The following is a 16853-nucleotide window of genomic DNA, read 5'->3' on the forward strand; positions in this document are numbered from 1 at the left end:
GTATGAAATAAATAAAACATCAGACACAACACAACTGTGCCGTGTGATGTTGCCTGAATGTTTTCCATTATTTCATCACATTATACGCCCCCAACGACAGAATGACTAGAATAACAGTGAATCATATTATTAGCTCCTTTGCCGCGCGCTGCCACAACATATCTGATACTCGTCCCTCAACACCTCAGACTCCCTGGAGAAGACACATTCTGCATGCCACAGAGCCACCTGTGTGCCCCCAGTTTATGTGTCTACATACTGGCACAGCTCATGCAGGACGCAGTGAGGGCACAGTGAGGGGGAGGTGAGGATTTAGGGAGTTTCAGGGGCAGGAGGGGTCTCTGAAAGTCGGTGTTAATGATCACACAGAGGCCAGCGAACAGTGAAACCATTGTACCAGCTAAAGCTCACCACTGTAGAGCCCGTGCCTGCTACTGTCTGAGTGCATGCAAATCCGAGCTGGACGGGCACCTGTTGTGGATTCTTGCCCTTGACACTGGTCCGCTCTCTGCTGGGAGGAGGGTGTTGTTTGGTCTCGTTCTGACCCAGACGTGAACTCCCTCACAGCTGTCACTGCTCTGCACAGCTATGCCAAACTGCTCTGGCATAGAAAGCAGGACTAGATGCTATGACGAGGAAAAGGGTGGACTGAGTGCATAACACACACACAAACACACACACACACACACACACACACATGCCACTGACAGGTCTAACAGTCAGGGCATTTTATATTTCACATGAAGATGACTCCTATTGAAAAATATGTTTCCTCCTATATGATGTCAATAACACACAGGCTGCATGTTTATTAAAGATATATTGAATTTCAGCTATAAGTAACTGTTTCTGGGCCAGTTAATATCATCAGTTTAAAGTAACATTTAAAGTACATTTACTCAGGTACTTGAGTGTTTCTATTTCATGCCACTTTCTTCACGTCAACAGCTGTAGTTACCATTTACAGAGCAAAATTTTACTCACAAACCAAATCATATGATCAGTTAATAAAATATGATGCAGTGCTCCAGGTTAAACAACCCAGTTGTATATAAAATGATAACTTAGCTCCACTTCATCAGCTACAACACTGAATTACTGTTTACACATTGTAAACACAATGCAATCCAGCGGTATGATACATATAAGTATATTTTGGTAAGGACCCAAACACTTCTTCCACCACTGGTTTATACTTGTGTCTTCATACACTCATAGGCCTGAGCCCAAGTATCCTCGCAGGGACATGAAGGGTGAACAGATGTGCCACCACTTTTGTTTTATTTTCATTAAATTTCATTTTATTTCATTTTATTCATTTTTTTCTTTTATTGTATTATTTTTTAATTTATTAATTATTATTATATTTTTTTACTTTTTAAATGTAATTATATTTTATTATTATTACTACATTTATTACATATATTATATATATATTATATTATTATTATTATTATTATTATTATGTATTTTTCTCTAATAATTAGTCTCCCATCTCTCTTCTCTTATCTCATTTATCAGTAACAAATATACGTGCAATCGCACACATACACATTAATATTAATATTTAATACTAAGTTGATTGATTAAATATAATAAAGGGTACTATTTGAGTCCAGTCATTTCACTTTTTCCCACTCCTTTTTAGACGTGAAATACTTGTGTTGTTTACAGAATATGATTTCTGGGTATTCTTGGTTTCCCGTTTTCTTACTTTTAATTTTCTTTTTACTATTTTTTAAATGATTTTTGCACATTTGAAATAAAATCTAAAATCTAATCGACACATAGGCCCCACAGAACAACCCTCAGTAATAACAACTAGCATATTTATAACAGCAAAATATTGTTGTTGTTTTTTCTTTTTTGTTTGCTTGTTGTTTTGTCTATATTCCCATCTCTGTTTATGTATGTTGCCACCTTGGTTTTGTGTACCAGCCTTTGCACCAAAAAAACAAACAAACAAAAAAACTGTCAGAGAGATCACAGCTCATGGTTCTGTTGCCATAGTGCTTAAAAAATGTAAACAATGTAATGTAACAAAGGGAGCCCTGCCCACCAAACCACAGCCTCTGTTGGCTAAATTGAAATATTAATCATACAGCCTTACACTGCAGATAACTATAAAGTTATTGTCTTTGATGTAATGAACTATTATTATTATTATTTGGTATAAACTGGATACTTTGTTTGCAATGACATGATGAAACTAGATGATCTGCTTTAAGACCACATTTAACAGTAAAATCTTTTGGACTGACATGATGAAGAGGAAGTAAACCTACTGACTGGGAAGGATGATTTAAAATATAGTTATATATCCTATACTTTACCAATCTGTATTCATTTGAACATATTCTGGGACCAAAAAACAAACCTAACTGCATTCATCACCACTTTTAGTATCAATCTGGAACTGAGTCAGAGTTGCTTGACCATAAAAACTGTAGACTATACGTATATGAAAGATCATACATCATGTAAGGTCATCATAGAATTATGTACTTTCTTCTTTTTCTTTATTGAGTATTTGATTGCTTGTTTATGAAAGAAATCGCACCAGTTTGCTCAGGGTTCAAAGGTTAAAATACTTGTGAAAGGCACCGAAAAGCAGCACAAGAAAAGTGATGTCGCTCCAGGTTTCAAAGGGTTATTAATGTCTTTATAGGATTCTTTTACTGCATATTTGCTCTTAATTCTGTTCTCTGAATAAAGTTTTATGAAAATAAAATGTAAAAGATGTACAGACAGTATTTTGAGATATTTTGTGATGCTGATGGGCTGTTTTTTTATTTATCTTGGCTTGGTTGAGATAACGTTTGCATATTTAATATCTAAGACTGTAGTTAATTTATCTATATCAGTGGTCAAAATGTCATTCATTCATTACATGTAAATATTTGTGACACACACTCAAGACATTTGCTGTTATTTTCAGTCATTCATTCAGTTATTTATGAATCTACCTGTAAAATATACAGTTAACATAAAGATGGGCTTTAAAAGTTAGGTAAAAAATTTTAGCTTGTGGCGCCATCTGCTGGTTAGACGGTGTCATTACATCACAATGACGCCAAAATCAGTTCAGTGAAGACGACTGGAAATAGAGGACAACTTGGAAAAGGTAAAGTGTGGATGAAAGTCCCAAACTTAGATTAAATACGCACAAAGTGTCATATTTTTTCAAGCCAGGACTACAGTTAAAAAAGTAACCACTCTGTATATTCAAGTCGTTATTTCTTATTAAATAAACTTATTTTTACGACGTATTTGGAGTGTTTTCCAAATCGCAAAGTTTTAAAATTTACCACAACACTGCAAAAATCATTCGCAAGACAAGAAACACACACATTTACTTTGCAAACATTTGCGTGACAAACAGGAGCCGATCCGCCATATTCCCAGAAAATGCGTCTGGTGAAATGAGGAAGTGAGCCCACCTTACCGCAGAGTTGCAAAGGTGAGGGAGTGGCCACCTGCCACCTCCTGCTCCACTAACAGTCAGAGACGAGCTGTCAGGCCTGGACTCTCCGTGAGGAATAACACTCTGTCAAGCTTTTATCCTGAGAGGAATTAACCCAGAATCAGGTAAGACACAAGATTAGTAAATACTTATGTTCATGTCAGCAGAGGGGTTTCAAACTTTAGCTGAAGTGAGCTGAAAAAGTCATTACAACTAATACAAGTGCTGGCAACAGGCCCATATTTATAGAGGTTAAGGAAATACCCAAGTAGAGCTACATTTAAAGCTTTACATGAGCTTAAAAGTTCAGATCATTTGTGTATCTGGTTATAAACAACATGTTTTTTCCTTTAAAAAAGACTGACTCTTGTTGGGATCATGCAGAATGTGAATCTTGGCTTTGTAACTTGAATAACTGTATTTTTTAAGGCGATGATCTTGATAATGATGGCACAGTGTGAAGTACAAGCTGCCATTTTCCTCCACAGAGAGAGAACTTTGTTCATTATCAAAGCAAGTCTGTGCAGGTGAAGAAGCAGCCAGCCACATTCCAGTGCCTGGGGTCATGGCAGAGCAGTATGCAGACCCTCGGCAGCTCAGCACTGTGCAGAGAGCAGGCCTATCTGAATACCTGCCTGTGTTGATAAGCACCGTACAGGGAAAAGATAACTCCTGCGCTCACTTTCTCTTTGTAAGAAAAGAAGTTCACACTGTTTGATTCAGTGATTCGTCAACAATGCTCAGATTTCCAGTTTATGTATTAGCATCAAAAACATTTTCTCACATAACCTTTGACAGGAAAATACAGTCTGATAAAAAGACACTAGGTCGTAGTGTGTGATGTGATTTCTAGGAGTTTTCCTATAATGCTGTCAAGAACCATCTGATGACACTTCTTGAAGGAATGGGTATTAATACAGTCAGCTGTGCATGTCATGACAGATTCTCTATCTTCCATTTCACCACCGTGCAGTTTACTCAGAGAGACAGTTGAAGGTTGAAGCTGTGTGGGAACCAGGGTTGGAAATTAACTTTTTGGCCACTGGCCACAGTGGCTAGTGAATTTCAAAATCTACAAGCCAGTCAATTGATTAACATTGTTTCTTTGTGGCTGGGTAATGAGGAAAATCTAGCAGAGATAGAGACACAAAGAGATTGTGAATCAGATACATACCTACTGAGTGCGACATTTCGCATTGAAAAGTCAACCTGTTAGGGATGCACAATATTCAACTTTTTGCTGATATCCGATATCCCGATATATAACAACTCATTTGACTGATAGACGATACCGATCCACTTTTTCCCTGCCTAATGATCATCCAGTCTCCTCTGTAGTAATATTCTTATCGTGATGGACCACCAGCAGTTGGAGACATGAAATACCTTTCAGTGTACTGTAAGTCATATGTAAGAGCCAAATACGTTATTCACTCAGCAGACATTGGTTGTACTTACTCTGCATGTACACTGGGTGGCACTGTGTTGATATTTGGAGTGTTCATGTGTAAAGGTGGGAACAGCATTGTTGCCGTTGGAGCAAACGGTTTGTGGCGCGGGACAGTGTGCAATGTGCCGTGAATTCGGTTTGGATGAAAGAAAGAAATTCGACCTGTGTTTGGTGGTATGAATAAACACGCTGATTGTTTGGCAACTGGAACCTGCAGTTAATTGTCTGAACTCAACACAACCAAGGAAGCCGTGGCATCAACCGTGAAAAGTGCGTCAGCTAGGTCAGGCCGGGTAAACATCTCATGTAGCTGGGCATAGCTCCTACATTACTAGTGCCAGTCACGGTAGTTATATCTGACGCCGTAGACCCCACATCATATGACGTGCCGATATTATTGTGCATCTCTACAACTTGTTAATGTTCTCTGGTGGACAAACTATGTTATGGGGAAACTGTCTCTAATTTACTCAAACCTTGTTTTCTTGTGTAATTGTTTTGTCTTTAAAATGACAGGAAATTGTGAAACAAGCACAAATTTGTAAGAGCTGCGACCATGTTCGTGCATGCATCCCAACCCAGTCACCAGAAAAAATGTTGGCACTGTACATTTTTCCAAACCACGGATACATTACATTTATTATGTTTCAGATATGTTGATACATTGTGGTTAATGTTTGGTTAGGTTTAGGCACAAGAACCACTTGGTTATGGTTGGGAAAACATCATGCTTTGGCGTAAAATACCCAGTGTTGGGGCACAGTCCTGGCAGGAGATGCAGTGATGTCTCAGTAAAAAACAACCACTTTTTGGTGGCACTCCCATCTGGCAAAACAGTGATGGGTCACTACAGAACAGTCACGTTTGGTGCCTAAAAAGCCGATGGAAACTCAGCAGTGACTCACTGAAACACAACCAGTTTTGTTGTTTGTTGATCTCGATCAGCTGCAGGCGTCTCGCCTCGATGACACACCATCCATTCCACCTCCAGACGACAGTCAGCTCATATACTTTGTCACTGCAGAAACATTGATATGATATGTAATGTGCAAATGTAACATATTGTGGATTCCAGAAATGTACAATGCCAACGTTTTCTTTTGGTGACTGGGCTGTGCATCCACTCGTTTCCCCCGTTTTGTCATTTGGCATGAACAGTTAATCAGCTTCATCTTCTGGCTCACGAACAATCTTTCCACATAATCTTGGGCAAGTCTGTGAATCCATTTGGAAGTTATGCACCTTTTTGCAATAGGCCACTCCCATTGCTCCCACACCTCCCCAGCCAATTGGCACGAACACAAACACACAATTAACCTCCAAGCAAAATCTCAGCCTTCTAGGCAGGCTTCCTGTGGCAGCCAAAGGGTGGGGAAACCGACCAAACAACCTGCCGGCAGGGCGAGTAATAGAAATGCAGGTCACAGCTAGAAATGTACGTCACACTATCCCAAAAATCCAAGGTGACATCTTTGAAATATCTAGTCATATATGACCAAAAGTCCAACACCTAAAGATATAGACTAAATCGCAGTGTCCGCTGACAATAACCCACACGCCAGGTACAAATAATGAAACAGAGCTGAACAAACGCTGCTCAGTTCCTTAGTTTTAAACCACGTAAAAGTAAAAAAAATCAATCAGTTAAAGTCTACGCTATATTTAGAATATTTTGACTGCTTTATTGCACTGCGCTGTCAGACAGCCCCTTCGGATGGGGAACTGAAGTTGTTATCTCAAAGCCTCCAGACACCAATAACAAAAACAGTAATTTTGCTTTGAGGACCATGGAGGTGCTGATCTACGGCTGCCTTAGTTGGTTAGTGTGTATGGTAAAGCAGGGAAAATATTTCAAATAAAGCATACACTTAAACTGATAGTTTGATAGATTGGGCACTAACAAAGCAACATGGTACATAAAAAGGCACAGCAGTGATGTCAGTGAGGTCGGACCATGGTGTTAAACTATATATCTTTAAACGTTACAGCTACGGCTAAAAATGACGACAGAAATAAGTTTGCTTATTTCAGGAATCTCTGCAAGTCAAACCAATTCTCCAGTTGTCTACACAGAAGTGATTGTTGTTAGCCGTCCGTCACAGTGAATCAGTTTGCTCAGTTTACATTGTGATAAAACAGAGAAAATCAAATCCTCACTACACATCTTTGGAAAGTTTGGCATTTCTTCTTAAAAATAACAAACAATTAATTAACAATAAAAATAGTGGCAGATTCTTTTTCTTTTGATTGACTAACAATCAATGAATTGTTGCAACTCCAGACATAGGTGTAGAGTTCGGGAGGTATGCAGTGGACAGGTGCCCCTCAATAATCTTAAGTGCTATATCATAGGCAACTGGACTTGCTTGGGTTTCTTGAAGACGTTTCACCTCTCATCCAAGAGGCTTCTTCAGTGTGGAGTCGCAGGCTTTAAACTCTGGGGGGGTGAACCCTGAGAGCTTACATGTGATCCCAACAACACATTCTCACTCCGACCTCGTCACATATTGGCATTCGGTCACGGACTTTCCACATCTACATACGACGTGCAAGGTACCCTGGGTGCGTTGGTTTTTGACGTTCTGGGACGCTGTGTCTTCTTTTAAAATACACTTTTGTTTTCACAGGAAATTTAAAGTAACATACAGTCTCTTTCAAAATAAACTCATTACATCGGTAGAACACCGCAAATTGACTGTTTTTCCCTTCAACAACAAACACACATGGTTGGGTTTAGGAAAAAAGAACAGGGTTTGGCTTAAGAATCTTGTGAACGCAAACACTGCTCTCTCAGGTGAAAGTTGGTGTTTGTTGGACCCATCCACCACCCTTCCTTCCCGCCTGCCTCACTCGGACTTTCGCAGCTTGAACCTTCGTCCTTGTCCCGCCGCGTTTCCCCCTGATGCTGCCGGGTGCTGTTAAAGTAAAACAGCAAACGACCTTTTTGTGTTGGTTTCTGACGCCGCAAGTCACTGCCTAAGCGCCGGATTTCGGCGCCTTCGGAGTGAGACCGGGCTCACCCCAACGACTCTGTAAAGGGTTCACACCAACACACTGCCAAAGTCTGCGACTCCGCACCAGTCTGTTAGAACTGAAGAAGCCTCTTGGTTGAGAGGTGACTCGTTTTTTCAAGAAACTCAAGCAAGTCCTGTTGCCTACGATATAGCACTTATGATTATCATGACCTGGATGACTGAGAATCTTCACTAGCATGTCCCCCTCAATATTTAAATCATGTGTACTTGTCTCCCCCAATTAAATTAAATACATTTACATCATAAATTGATGCAGAAAAGGCAAAAATTGGTGCAGAAAACTTCACCAGGAGGCAGGAGATGAAGTGTTTGTTGCTCAAATTGGCCTGGGTAAGGGAACCCAATCCCCTTTTCATGTGTTGTAAATTGAAACCACACCCACACCCTGAGCTTTAGACATATGCACCAATCTGATTTATCATCTGTAAGCTAATAAAGGTTGATACATCGACAGTGTCCTCTTTGTCTCCAGTGCAGCCTTGTCTACGTTTGCAGCTTCTTCACCGGCTGCTGTGGAATTCCACTCTCATTTGTCACAATCCGTCACCCTGAATCAGTCCCTGTCACTCACCTCCTGGATACTGAACATTTCTAACAGAACACGCGAGTTCAGAAATGGAAGACTGGCAGCAGTAAATGCTCAGGACGTACTCCTAATCTTGACAAATGTTTGGGTACTGAGTATTCCCGCCACAGTGTTTGTTGTGACTGAGCGTTCAAAGAGTCAGTTCACTCCACCTTGGTCTCAGTTTGTGATAAAAATCTCCCTCGGGAACAGTTGTTACCATAACAACTCAAGTGCCAGCATGACAGTGTGTGAAGGAGGCAACAACACTGTGTGCCTGGAAAGTGTCGCTTTTGTTCACTTAAAAACCAGAGTTGTTAGGAACGTGCAGAAGAAAGGACTTCATGGCCGTCAGTGATTTTAATTTGGGGCTTTTATCACTTAGTGGGTAATATTTGTTTACAGTGCTTAGTTTGACAGGACTGTTCTGTTCTTAAGGAGGACCTGTAAGCTTTTCTTATTTTGTCATATATATGAAACTGCTGATGTCGTATGTTCATATTAAATATGGCTAAATGTGCTCTTATGGAACTCATGAGCTCATGTTTACGTCATGGGAAGTCGTGAACATGAACTCCTGAACTCAGAGCTTCTTAGGAGGTCATGAATACCACAAAAAGGGGGGTGTTCATATGGACTCTTCTCATTAACACGGTAAACACGACTCCATTTAAATGCAGTACAATTTTCAAAATGTATTCTGTTTCCTGTCAGCTCATGACAGATTACTTTTTATGGGCATCTGTGTCAGGTACGCTACTGCAAGTGTTTACATTACATACACTGCTACATGTAGCAACATGCTAAATCTTTTTATTATTGATGTTTCCAGCACCTTGCCAAGACCAAGCTGGGTGGAGCAGTGGTTGTTCTGCATCAGTGGAGGGGCTTAAAATGACAGGCGCTAAAAAGCATTTCAGACAGGTGTTCCAGCACAGACAGTATGAGGAAAGGAAAAAGATTTTTGAACACCGAAGCATGTAAATATGTTCTAGTAGAAACCCAAAATACAAGTACTGTATGAACCTGAAAATGAGCATTATAGGTCCCCTTTACAGTCACTGTAAGACTATTGTTCTGCAGCATTACAGTATAAATATGAGTTCATATTGCTTCATGAGGTCACTGTTGTGACTTCCCACAAGATGAAATTAAATGTCCACATTACAGAAGAGCCCTGGGCCTTGGCAAAATTATGAATTAAATCCATAATTATCTGATTAAAAAATAAGTAATCAAGACTGTGAGTCTGACTAGGCATTTGATGGAAAGCTTTTATTTATTAAACTTCTACGAATTACACTTATTAAAAGAGCATGAGCAATAAGTAGCCCAGTCACCAGAAGAAATTGTTGGCATTATACGTTTCTGCAAACCATGAATGTTACATAAGATGACTTTGTCATCAGGAGGTGGAGGGAATGGTGCATGATGTGTCATCGTGGCGAGATGCCTGCCAAGCTGCAGACCACTGCAGACCGTTTGAGACCAACAAACAAAACCGGTTGTGTTTTAGGGAGTCACTGCTGTGTTTCCAGTGGCTTTTTAGGCTCCAAGTGTGGGTATTTTGTAGTGACCCTTCGGTGGGGACAGTGGTGCAAAAAATGATTGTTTCTTACCAAGACATTGCTGCGTTTCCTGCCGGGATAATGACATGAAAAGTGGTGGCTTTTTCTAGAGACCACTGTGTTTCCTGCTGGATTTGTGCCTCCAAAACCAGGTATTTTAAGCCAAAACACGATCTTTATCCTAACCATACACAAATACTTTTTGTGCCTAAACTTAACCACATGTTAACCACAGTGTTGTTGATGCAGGACAACCACTGCTCCACCCAACGTAGTCTTGGCAGAGATCCGGAAACGTCAATAAGTCGGCAGTAGTTCAGTCAATGGGGACTTGGGTTGGGAACTGTAGGGTTGCTGGTACAAGTCCCCATATGGACCAAGTATGGAGCGTGGACTGGTAGCTGGAGAGATGCTAGATCGTTTCCTGGGCACTGCTGAGGTGCCCTTGAGCAAGGCACCAGACCCCCAACTGCTTGGGGTGCCTGTCCAAAGCAGCCCCCCTTGCTCTGACATCTCTCCATTTAATGCATGTATCGGTCCTGCTTGTGAATGTGTGTGTATTTTGGGCCTGTGTGTATGTGGCAACAGAGTGGAAAATTAAAAAAAAAAAGTCCAAACTGGTAGAAAAGATTTCCACACACTTATCTATCTATGTAGTGATTCACTTTGAAGTGAAGAAAGTGTGCGGAAATCTTTTCTACCAACCACAGTGTTGTTGAAACAAAAAGTTTGAACGTGTCGACTACATAATAAATCACTGGTATCTGTGGTTTGCAGAATCGTACAATGCCAACAACTTTTCTGGTGACTGGGTTGCAAGAAGACATTTATCAAGCTACATACTCCTACTTAGAGCAAAGTGAAAGAGGAACGTTTGAGAGCAGCTCTCAAATGATTAAAAAAAATGTACATTTACAAACATTTTACTCAGCAATATGTTTTTCTAGGCATTTTTTTAAGTTTATTTGTGTGAAATCTGTGATATCTCCAATTAATAGTAATCTAATAAATGTATAGATGAGGATGTTGGCTCAAAAGGAAACTTATCTTTCAATACATGATGTCTCTTAACAGATTTTCTCTATACCCCATTGTTCTTGGTTTTAGTGTTTAAGTGTGAAGAATTAAAACTAAACAAAAATCAAGTCTCACGCAGTTGTTACCTGAACTAGACTGGAGGTCACAGGAATTCAACAGCAACAGAAAAAACATTTCACCACAACCAGAGCTAGTTATGGTGTCACTCATCATCAGATTTTTGTCTTTTTTTCCATATTTCTTTCCTTGTTTTGTTCCACAGCTGACAAATATTTTGGCACGGCAGATTTTCGCAATTCTGTCTGAGCATTCGCAGCAATCTGTAACTTATATATGTCGCTGGGTTGACTCATTGTTTCTTCCACATGAGCCAAGGAATGTATTTGTGTATCCACAGCCCCTCATTCTTCAAACCAGGGATGTTTTTTTTTCTTTATCTTAAGTAATCTTAAACTTCACCCTGTGCCTCCTCACTCCCCTCCTGTCAGGCCTCCCACACCCAGGTGATGGTGCAACATGCCGGCCATGCTGCACTCTCATCTTCTCCCTCTTTCCCTTTCTCACTACACACGCACACAGTTACACACAAACACACCCACACAGCCCTGCTGGGGAATTCATGGCCTCAGGCTAACAAAACACAACCCTGTCCAACACCGGCGGAAAGCCCTGCAGAAACTAACACAGCTCAGCTCCCTCGCAGCAGACTCACAGCGTGGAGCTTCGTTTATGAGAAAACAAGTTACGACCGTTTTCTGACGGACACTGTTGTGAGGTGGGTGACCGGTAGACATGCCTCGCAGCTGGGTGTGTTGTCACGGTTGTTTTAAAGTATTTAGCTTGCTCTTACCGTGTTTGCTGAGTCAACATGCTCTCAGATGTTTGATTGGCAGGGCAGAATATTAATGTGAGGAGTGGAGAGTCAGACTCGTGTTTGGCTGCTCTAAGATGAGAGAGTATTTTCAGATTTTTGTACTTGATGCATGAGTCGCTGCCCCTCTCAATGTCAGATGTAGCCTGACAGTTCAATCATAGTGAGTGCAGCTGACGTTCAGCTTTTTCACCCAGTGAAAAGATTTTAGTTGACCGTTTACAGGTGTGTAGATGTGACTCTGATTGTGGCTGGGGGCTGAACTTTTTATGATCTTCAGTAACCGTCACCATGTTTATTTAACGCTAAGTGGTTGAAGCAGGATCTCCAGTTGCTTGAATGTGTTTTTGTTAGGTGTTCGTGTCTTAAACAGGGTTCCCATGAGTCCTTATAATTGCTGAAAGTTTGTGAAATTGACATAAAAATCAAGGTAAATGGACTGCACTTGTATAGTGCTTTTCTAGTCCTCCGACCACTCAAAGCGCTTTTACACTACATGTCACAATCACCCATTCACATACAGAGTCCTGCGAGTGGCCGAGGCTACCATACATGGTGCCACCTGCTACTCTGAGCCAAGGCATTTAAAGTTTTTGAAAATAGTGTCATGGAAAGTGCATTAATTTATATATATTTTGTTTGTATAGACATGATCATTCTTTTGATATTGTCTGCCATTACTGTAAGTGCCCTGACACACCAAGACGATGGTTGGCCATCAGTGAGCATCAGTTGCCCTTGTTATTGTGGTATGTCCCGCACCGTTGACATTACTTGACCCTTGCCGGCTGTTTTTTGGCTGATTCAACATGTTGAAACTGCATCGGACTCATCGGTGAGAGAAATCCCTCTGATTGGCAGTTCAACTCAATGCATAAAAAGAGAAATGGAAGTGAGGAAAGTAAACAAAAAGCTAGAGCCAGGAGGGCACGAGATCTTTTTTTTTTGTCATATTAGGGAAGATTATTATTATTATTATTATTAGCAAACACACTTCATGATTGTTTGTATTACTATTGACTAATGTCGGTAAATATCCTTTGTTCTCTCAGCATCGGGTTGTGTTGTTAATGTGCTAACTGGCTAACTAGCATCTTGAATCCTTGCTGTGGGTCTTCTGGTTTCCCTTTTTGAATGATGAATACAGACTACTGCCGCCTGCTGCTATGGAGAGTTATTTCGTACATGCCAGTTGGCTGTTGACTTTAGTCTTGACTGACAACAGTATTGGTACTTAGTGCAAAGGCTCCTTGTTGTTCCCAGCTGCCATGTCAAAAGTTGAGAAGTTTGTAAGATGGCGACCATTGAGGGTGAGAAGTGTCCATCATTTCACAATCAACTTTTGGACCATTTTGATGCACCAGTAGTATAGTGCATTTTACGGTACCATGCAGTGTGAACGCACTTAGCGCACTTGTGCACTCAATAGTAGTGTTGATAGTTGATAGTAGTTGATAAGAGTGTTTAGTATAGAAGTATGCGATTTGAGACACACTGTGTGTCTCACACAATGCTGTGGTTAATCTTTAAATTTGAAGAAATTGGTCCTGGAAAGTCCTTGAACTTCATGCTCAAAAAGGTGTGGAAACCTGCTTCAAGGATTAATTTGACATTTCGGTAAATATTCCTAATCTGCTTTCTGCCAAGAGTTAGATGAGAAGATTGATACCACTCTCATTTCTTTACGGTAAATATGTAATGTATAGCTGGAGCTAGCAGCTGGCTAACTTAGCTTAGTACAAAGACACAGGAAACACAGGGAAACAGCTAGCCTGGCTCTGTCTGAAGGTAACAAAATCCACCTACTACCACATCTGGTGCTGGTGAGCTGATATCGTTGCCAGGCTAGGTATTTCCCTCCACTTCCAGTTTATGTGCTAAGCTAAGCTAACATCTTCTGGTTCAAGCTTAATATTGAACTTACATACATGAGAGTGGTGTCAATCCTATTTAAATCATGCTAGGCAAGTAAGAGTACTTCCCAAAATTCCAAATTATTCCTGTAAGATGGACAAAAGAGCTGCTTCCGTGCTACATTTGAATTTTTCCACTTCAGATTCTTGCAGGATGAATCAAGTTGCATAACAGCCTACAGCAAAGAGGTTACTACACAGGTCAGTTAGTCATCACTGTGTGGATTTAGATGTTGTTCCAGTTTGCAACATTTGTATATTCACTCTCAGACTGTAGATTGGTAGTTTTCCCCTCAACATATATGCATTTGTAATGAAATCTAAGTTATGTTTACCATGGAGGGAATATTAAGGAGTTTTCTTTGTTGATGTAGATGATAAATACAAGTCTCCACACTGTCCCAATCTTGCTGTGTGAATCACACAGGCCCTCACTTGAAATCACGTTTGGGAGGAATGTAATCAGCGGATCTCAGAATCTAATGATGTGAGTCATAGGCACCACATGGCACAAGATCACAGCATGAATGAAGCACCGCATGACTGCAGCACTATGATGAAGCAAGTCACAGAACAGTGTGTACTCATTGTCACTACATTGTTCTTGGCTTGCACCTTTAGCAGGCTTTCTTCTTTTTTGTTTCTAAATCTTGAAGTATTTTTCCTTTGTCTGTCAAAAGCATTATGTGGATATGATGGTGCCCATCCAACCGTGAGAATGTATGAGGTGATGTCCGGGGACACCCTGGCCTGGAAGGCGTCCAGTCCAAGACCTAGCAGCACAGACTCCACACCTGATTCAACTGGGGAAGGAGGGCCCATCAAGATCCTCAAAGTGTGCTTCTGCACCAACAACTCCTTGGGCAAGAACTTCAAGCTGGTTAAATGTGACAGCGCCTGGCAAATTAGGGTGAGAGTGATCCAAAAAATCCAAATATGAGAATGGGAGGGGATGTGTCAGAAGACTTTGAGTAAGAGGGAAATGGTGTTTATCTGATATAGCTTGATAACATAGTGAAGAGGAGCTGTCAAGGTTGAAGGTGGTGCGTTGTATTTGAGCCAGAAATCAGTTTTATTTGGCCTTCTTAACGTGCAGGCAATTTATAAATCCTTTATCAGCGCACAAATAATCTTACACTCTTTGTAGCAACAGGTAAAATAAAAGCTTTCTCTTCTTATTTCTCTTACAGCTAAATGTTGGCCCTTATATGTAAAGATGAAACAAGTGTCAACCACAATGTGCAATACATTTCAGAGTATTATTATTATTAGTTTTTTGATTGGCATATTCTGTCTCTTTCAGGCCATCATTCGTTCGATTCTGAACAGTGGTCGATTGGGGCCAAATATCACACATGCAGGATGCTACAGTCTCCTGCTGAAGCACCTGAAGTCAGACGAAATACACTGGCTGCATCCAGATATGACCATTGGGGAGGTGGAGCAACGCTACGAGAGCCATCATGTGGAAGCTGAGTGGAGGTATAGATTGATTAGCAGGTTGTTTGTATCTGATTTGATCTTGTAGAGTGATTGTCTGAATAGGGCTGGGCGATATAGAGAAAAATTCATATCTCGGTATTTACAGGCTGACTGGCAATACACGCTCTGTATTTTGTACGAAATGAGCTTCATGTTTTAAGTTGCAAGTCAAAGCCACGTTTGAGATGTCACACGCACTTTTATAAAAATAGACTGTGATCAAAGTAAAATGCAGAGACAGGAATTTTATTCCCGTTTGAAAATATGCAGCCGCACAACAGTTATACCTCTAAAACACTAGTTGTCAGCAGAAGTGCTGTAAATTTTAGTTGATTCAAAACACACCTAAAACACACATTAAACATGGCTTAATAGAGACACTTTCAAACACAAATACACAAATCAGCTTCACTATAACTCCCAGCATTTACAGGCAAAGCACTTGTGTTTTGCTGGACACATTGTCCCCACAAATACAACATGCTAATGTTTTTAGCACAAGTCTATGTCATTTTACATTGTATAAATTAGCCTAGTGGCTAGCGAATTTTTCCTCTACTCATATGAAGCCAGGGACAACAGCAACATTTAACAAAGGTAACGATACAAAATTTGTCTCCATTACAGCTCACAGGATCACCGACGAAATAACTGTCTTATACTAAACACATTTTCCAAACAAATATAACATGCTAACGTTATTAGCACAAGCCTATGGCATTTTACATTGTATAAATTAACCTAGCAAATAGCGGAGAATTCTTCTGCTCATATGAAGCCAGGATAAATCACACACAAGACTTAAAATGTTATCTTGTGGAGGCTTTATTGTCTTCACAATTTACTGTTTCTTATCTGTGAAATTAAAGTAAATAAAAGCTTAGTTTCCACTGAAGGAAATCGTTTCAGCTTACAAAAACAGACAGGGGGTCTGCATCGCTGTGATGTGTGGTTACATTTCTAGGGGGTTGCACGTCAGGCTACGGCTCTAAAAAAGTGTGAGAGATGAGAGATGCACACTGGTATGTGTTATGTAACGCAACTTGACCCTATATGATTGTAAATGGTGTTGGTGTTGTTATATTGTACATAGTCATTTTATTGCCCAGTCCTATGTTCGAATGTTATCTGCTGGCAGACATCTGCAGTGTTTTGATATCAAATCTTGGCATTTGGTAATGATGCATGATGTATTTGTTTTCTTTTTGAATGCAGGTATGACCTCCGCATCAGATACGTTCCTGTCAACTTCTTGGAAAAATTCAAAGATGACAGATCAACTTTAGTGTATTTTTACCAACAGGTAACAAGCTACAGTGTATTTTGCTGTTGTTTTTTTCACTTTCTGGCTGGTGTAGTATTAGATTTTTTCTTTTCCAATGGATATTTGGCAATAAGAGGTGTTGTTTTCACACAGCATAAGAAAGCAGCTGTCAGTGTGTCCAGTGCTGTAATGATATTTTCCTTG

The 16853-nt window shown here is 40.3% G+C and overlaps 1 protein-coding gene across 2 annotated transcripts in view; it reads left to right on the forward strand.

Moving 5' to 3' along the window:
• Positions 1-3469: 3469 nt before the first annotated feature.
• The window catches only part of ptk2bb (protein tyrosine kinase 2 beta, b), a 35391-nt gene continuing 22007 nt past the window's right edge, over positions 3470-16853 (forward strand). The window contains exons 1-4 of one of the 2 annotated variants that reach the window (XM_050058574.1): positions 3470-3588; positions 14584-14813; positions 15207-15385; positions 16601-16688. In XM_050058574.1, coding sequence (XP_049914531.1) covers positions 14622-14813; positions 15207-15385; positions 16601-16688 — 459 coding nt within the window. In that variant the 5' untranslated portion in view covers positions 3470-3588; positions 14584-14621. Of the gene's footprint in view, positions 3589-11763; positions 11895-14583; positions 14814-15206; positions 15386-16600; positions 16689-16853 lie in introns of those variants that run through there. The other variant, XM_050058575.1, reaches the window with a different exon arrangement.

Source organism: Epinephelus moara, chromosome 12 (genome assembly GCF_006386435.1).
Source record: "Epinephelus moara isolate mb chromosome 12, YSFRI_EMoa_1.0, whole genome shotgun sequence".
NCBI classification, from domain to species: domain Eukaryota; kingdom Metazoa; phylum Chordata; class Actinopteri; order Perciformes; family Serranidae; genus Epinephelus; species Epinephelus moara.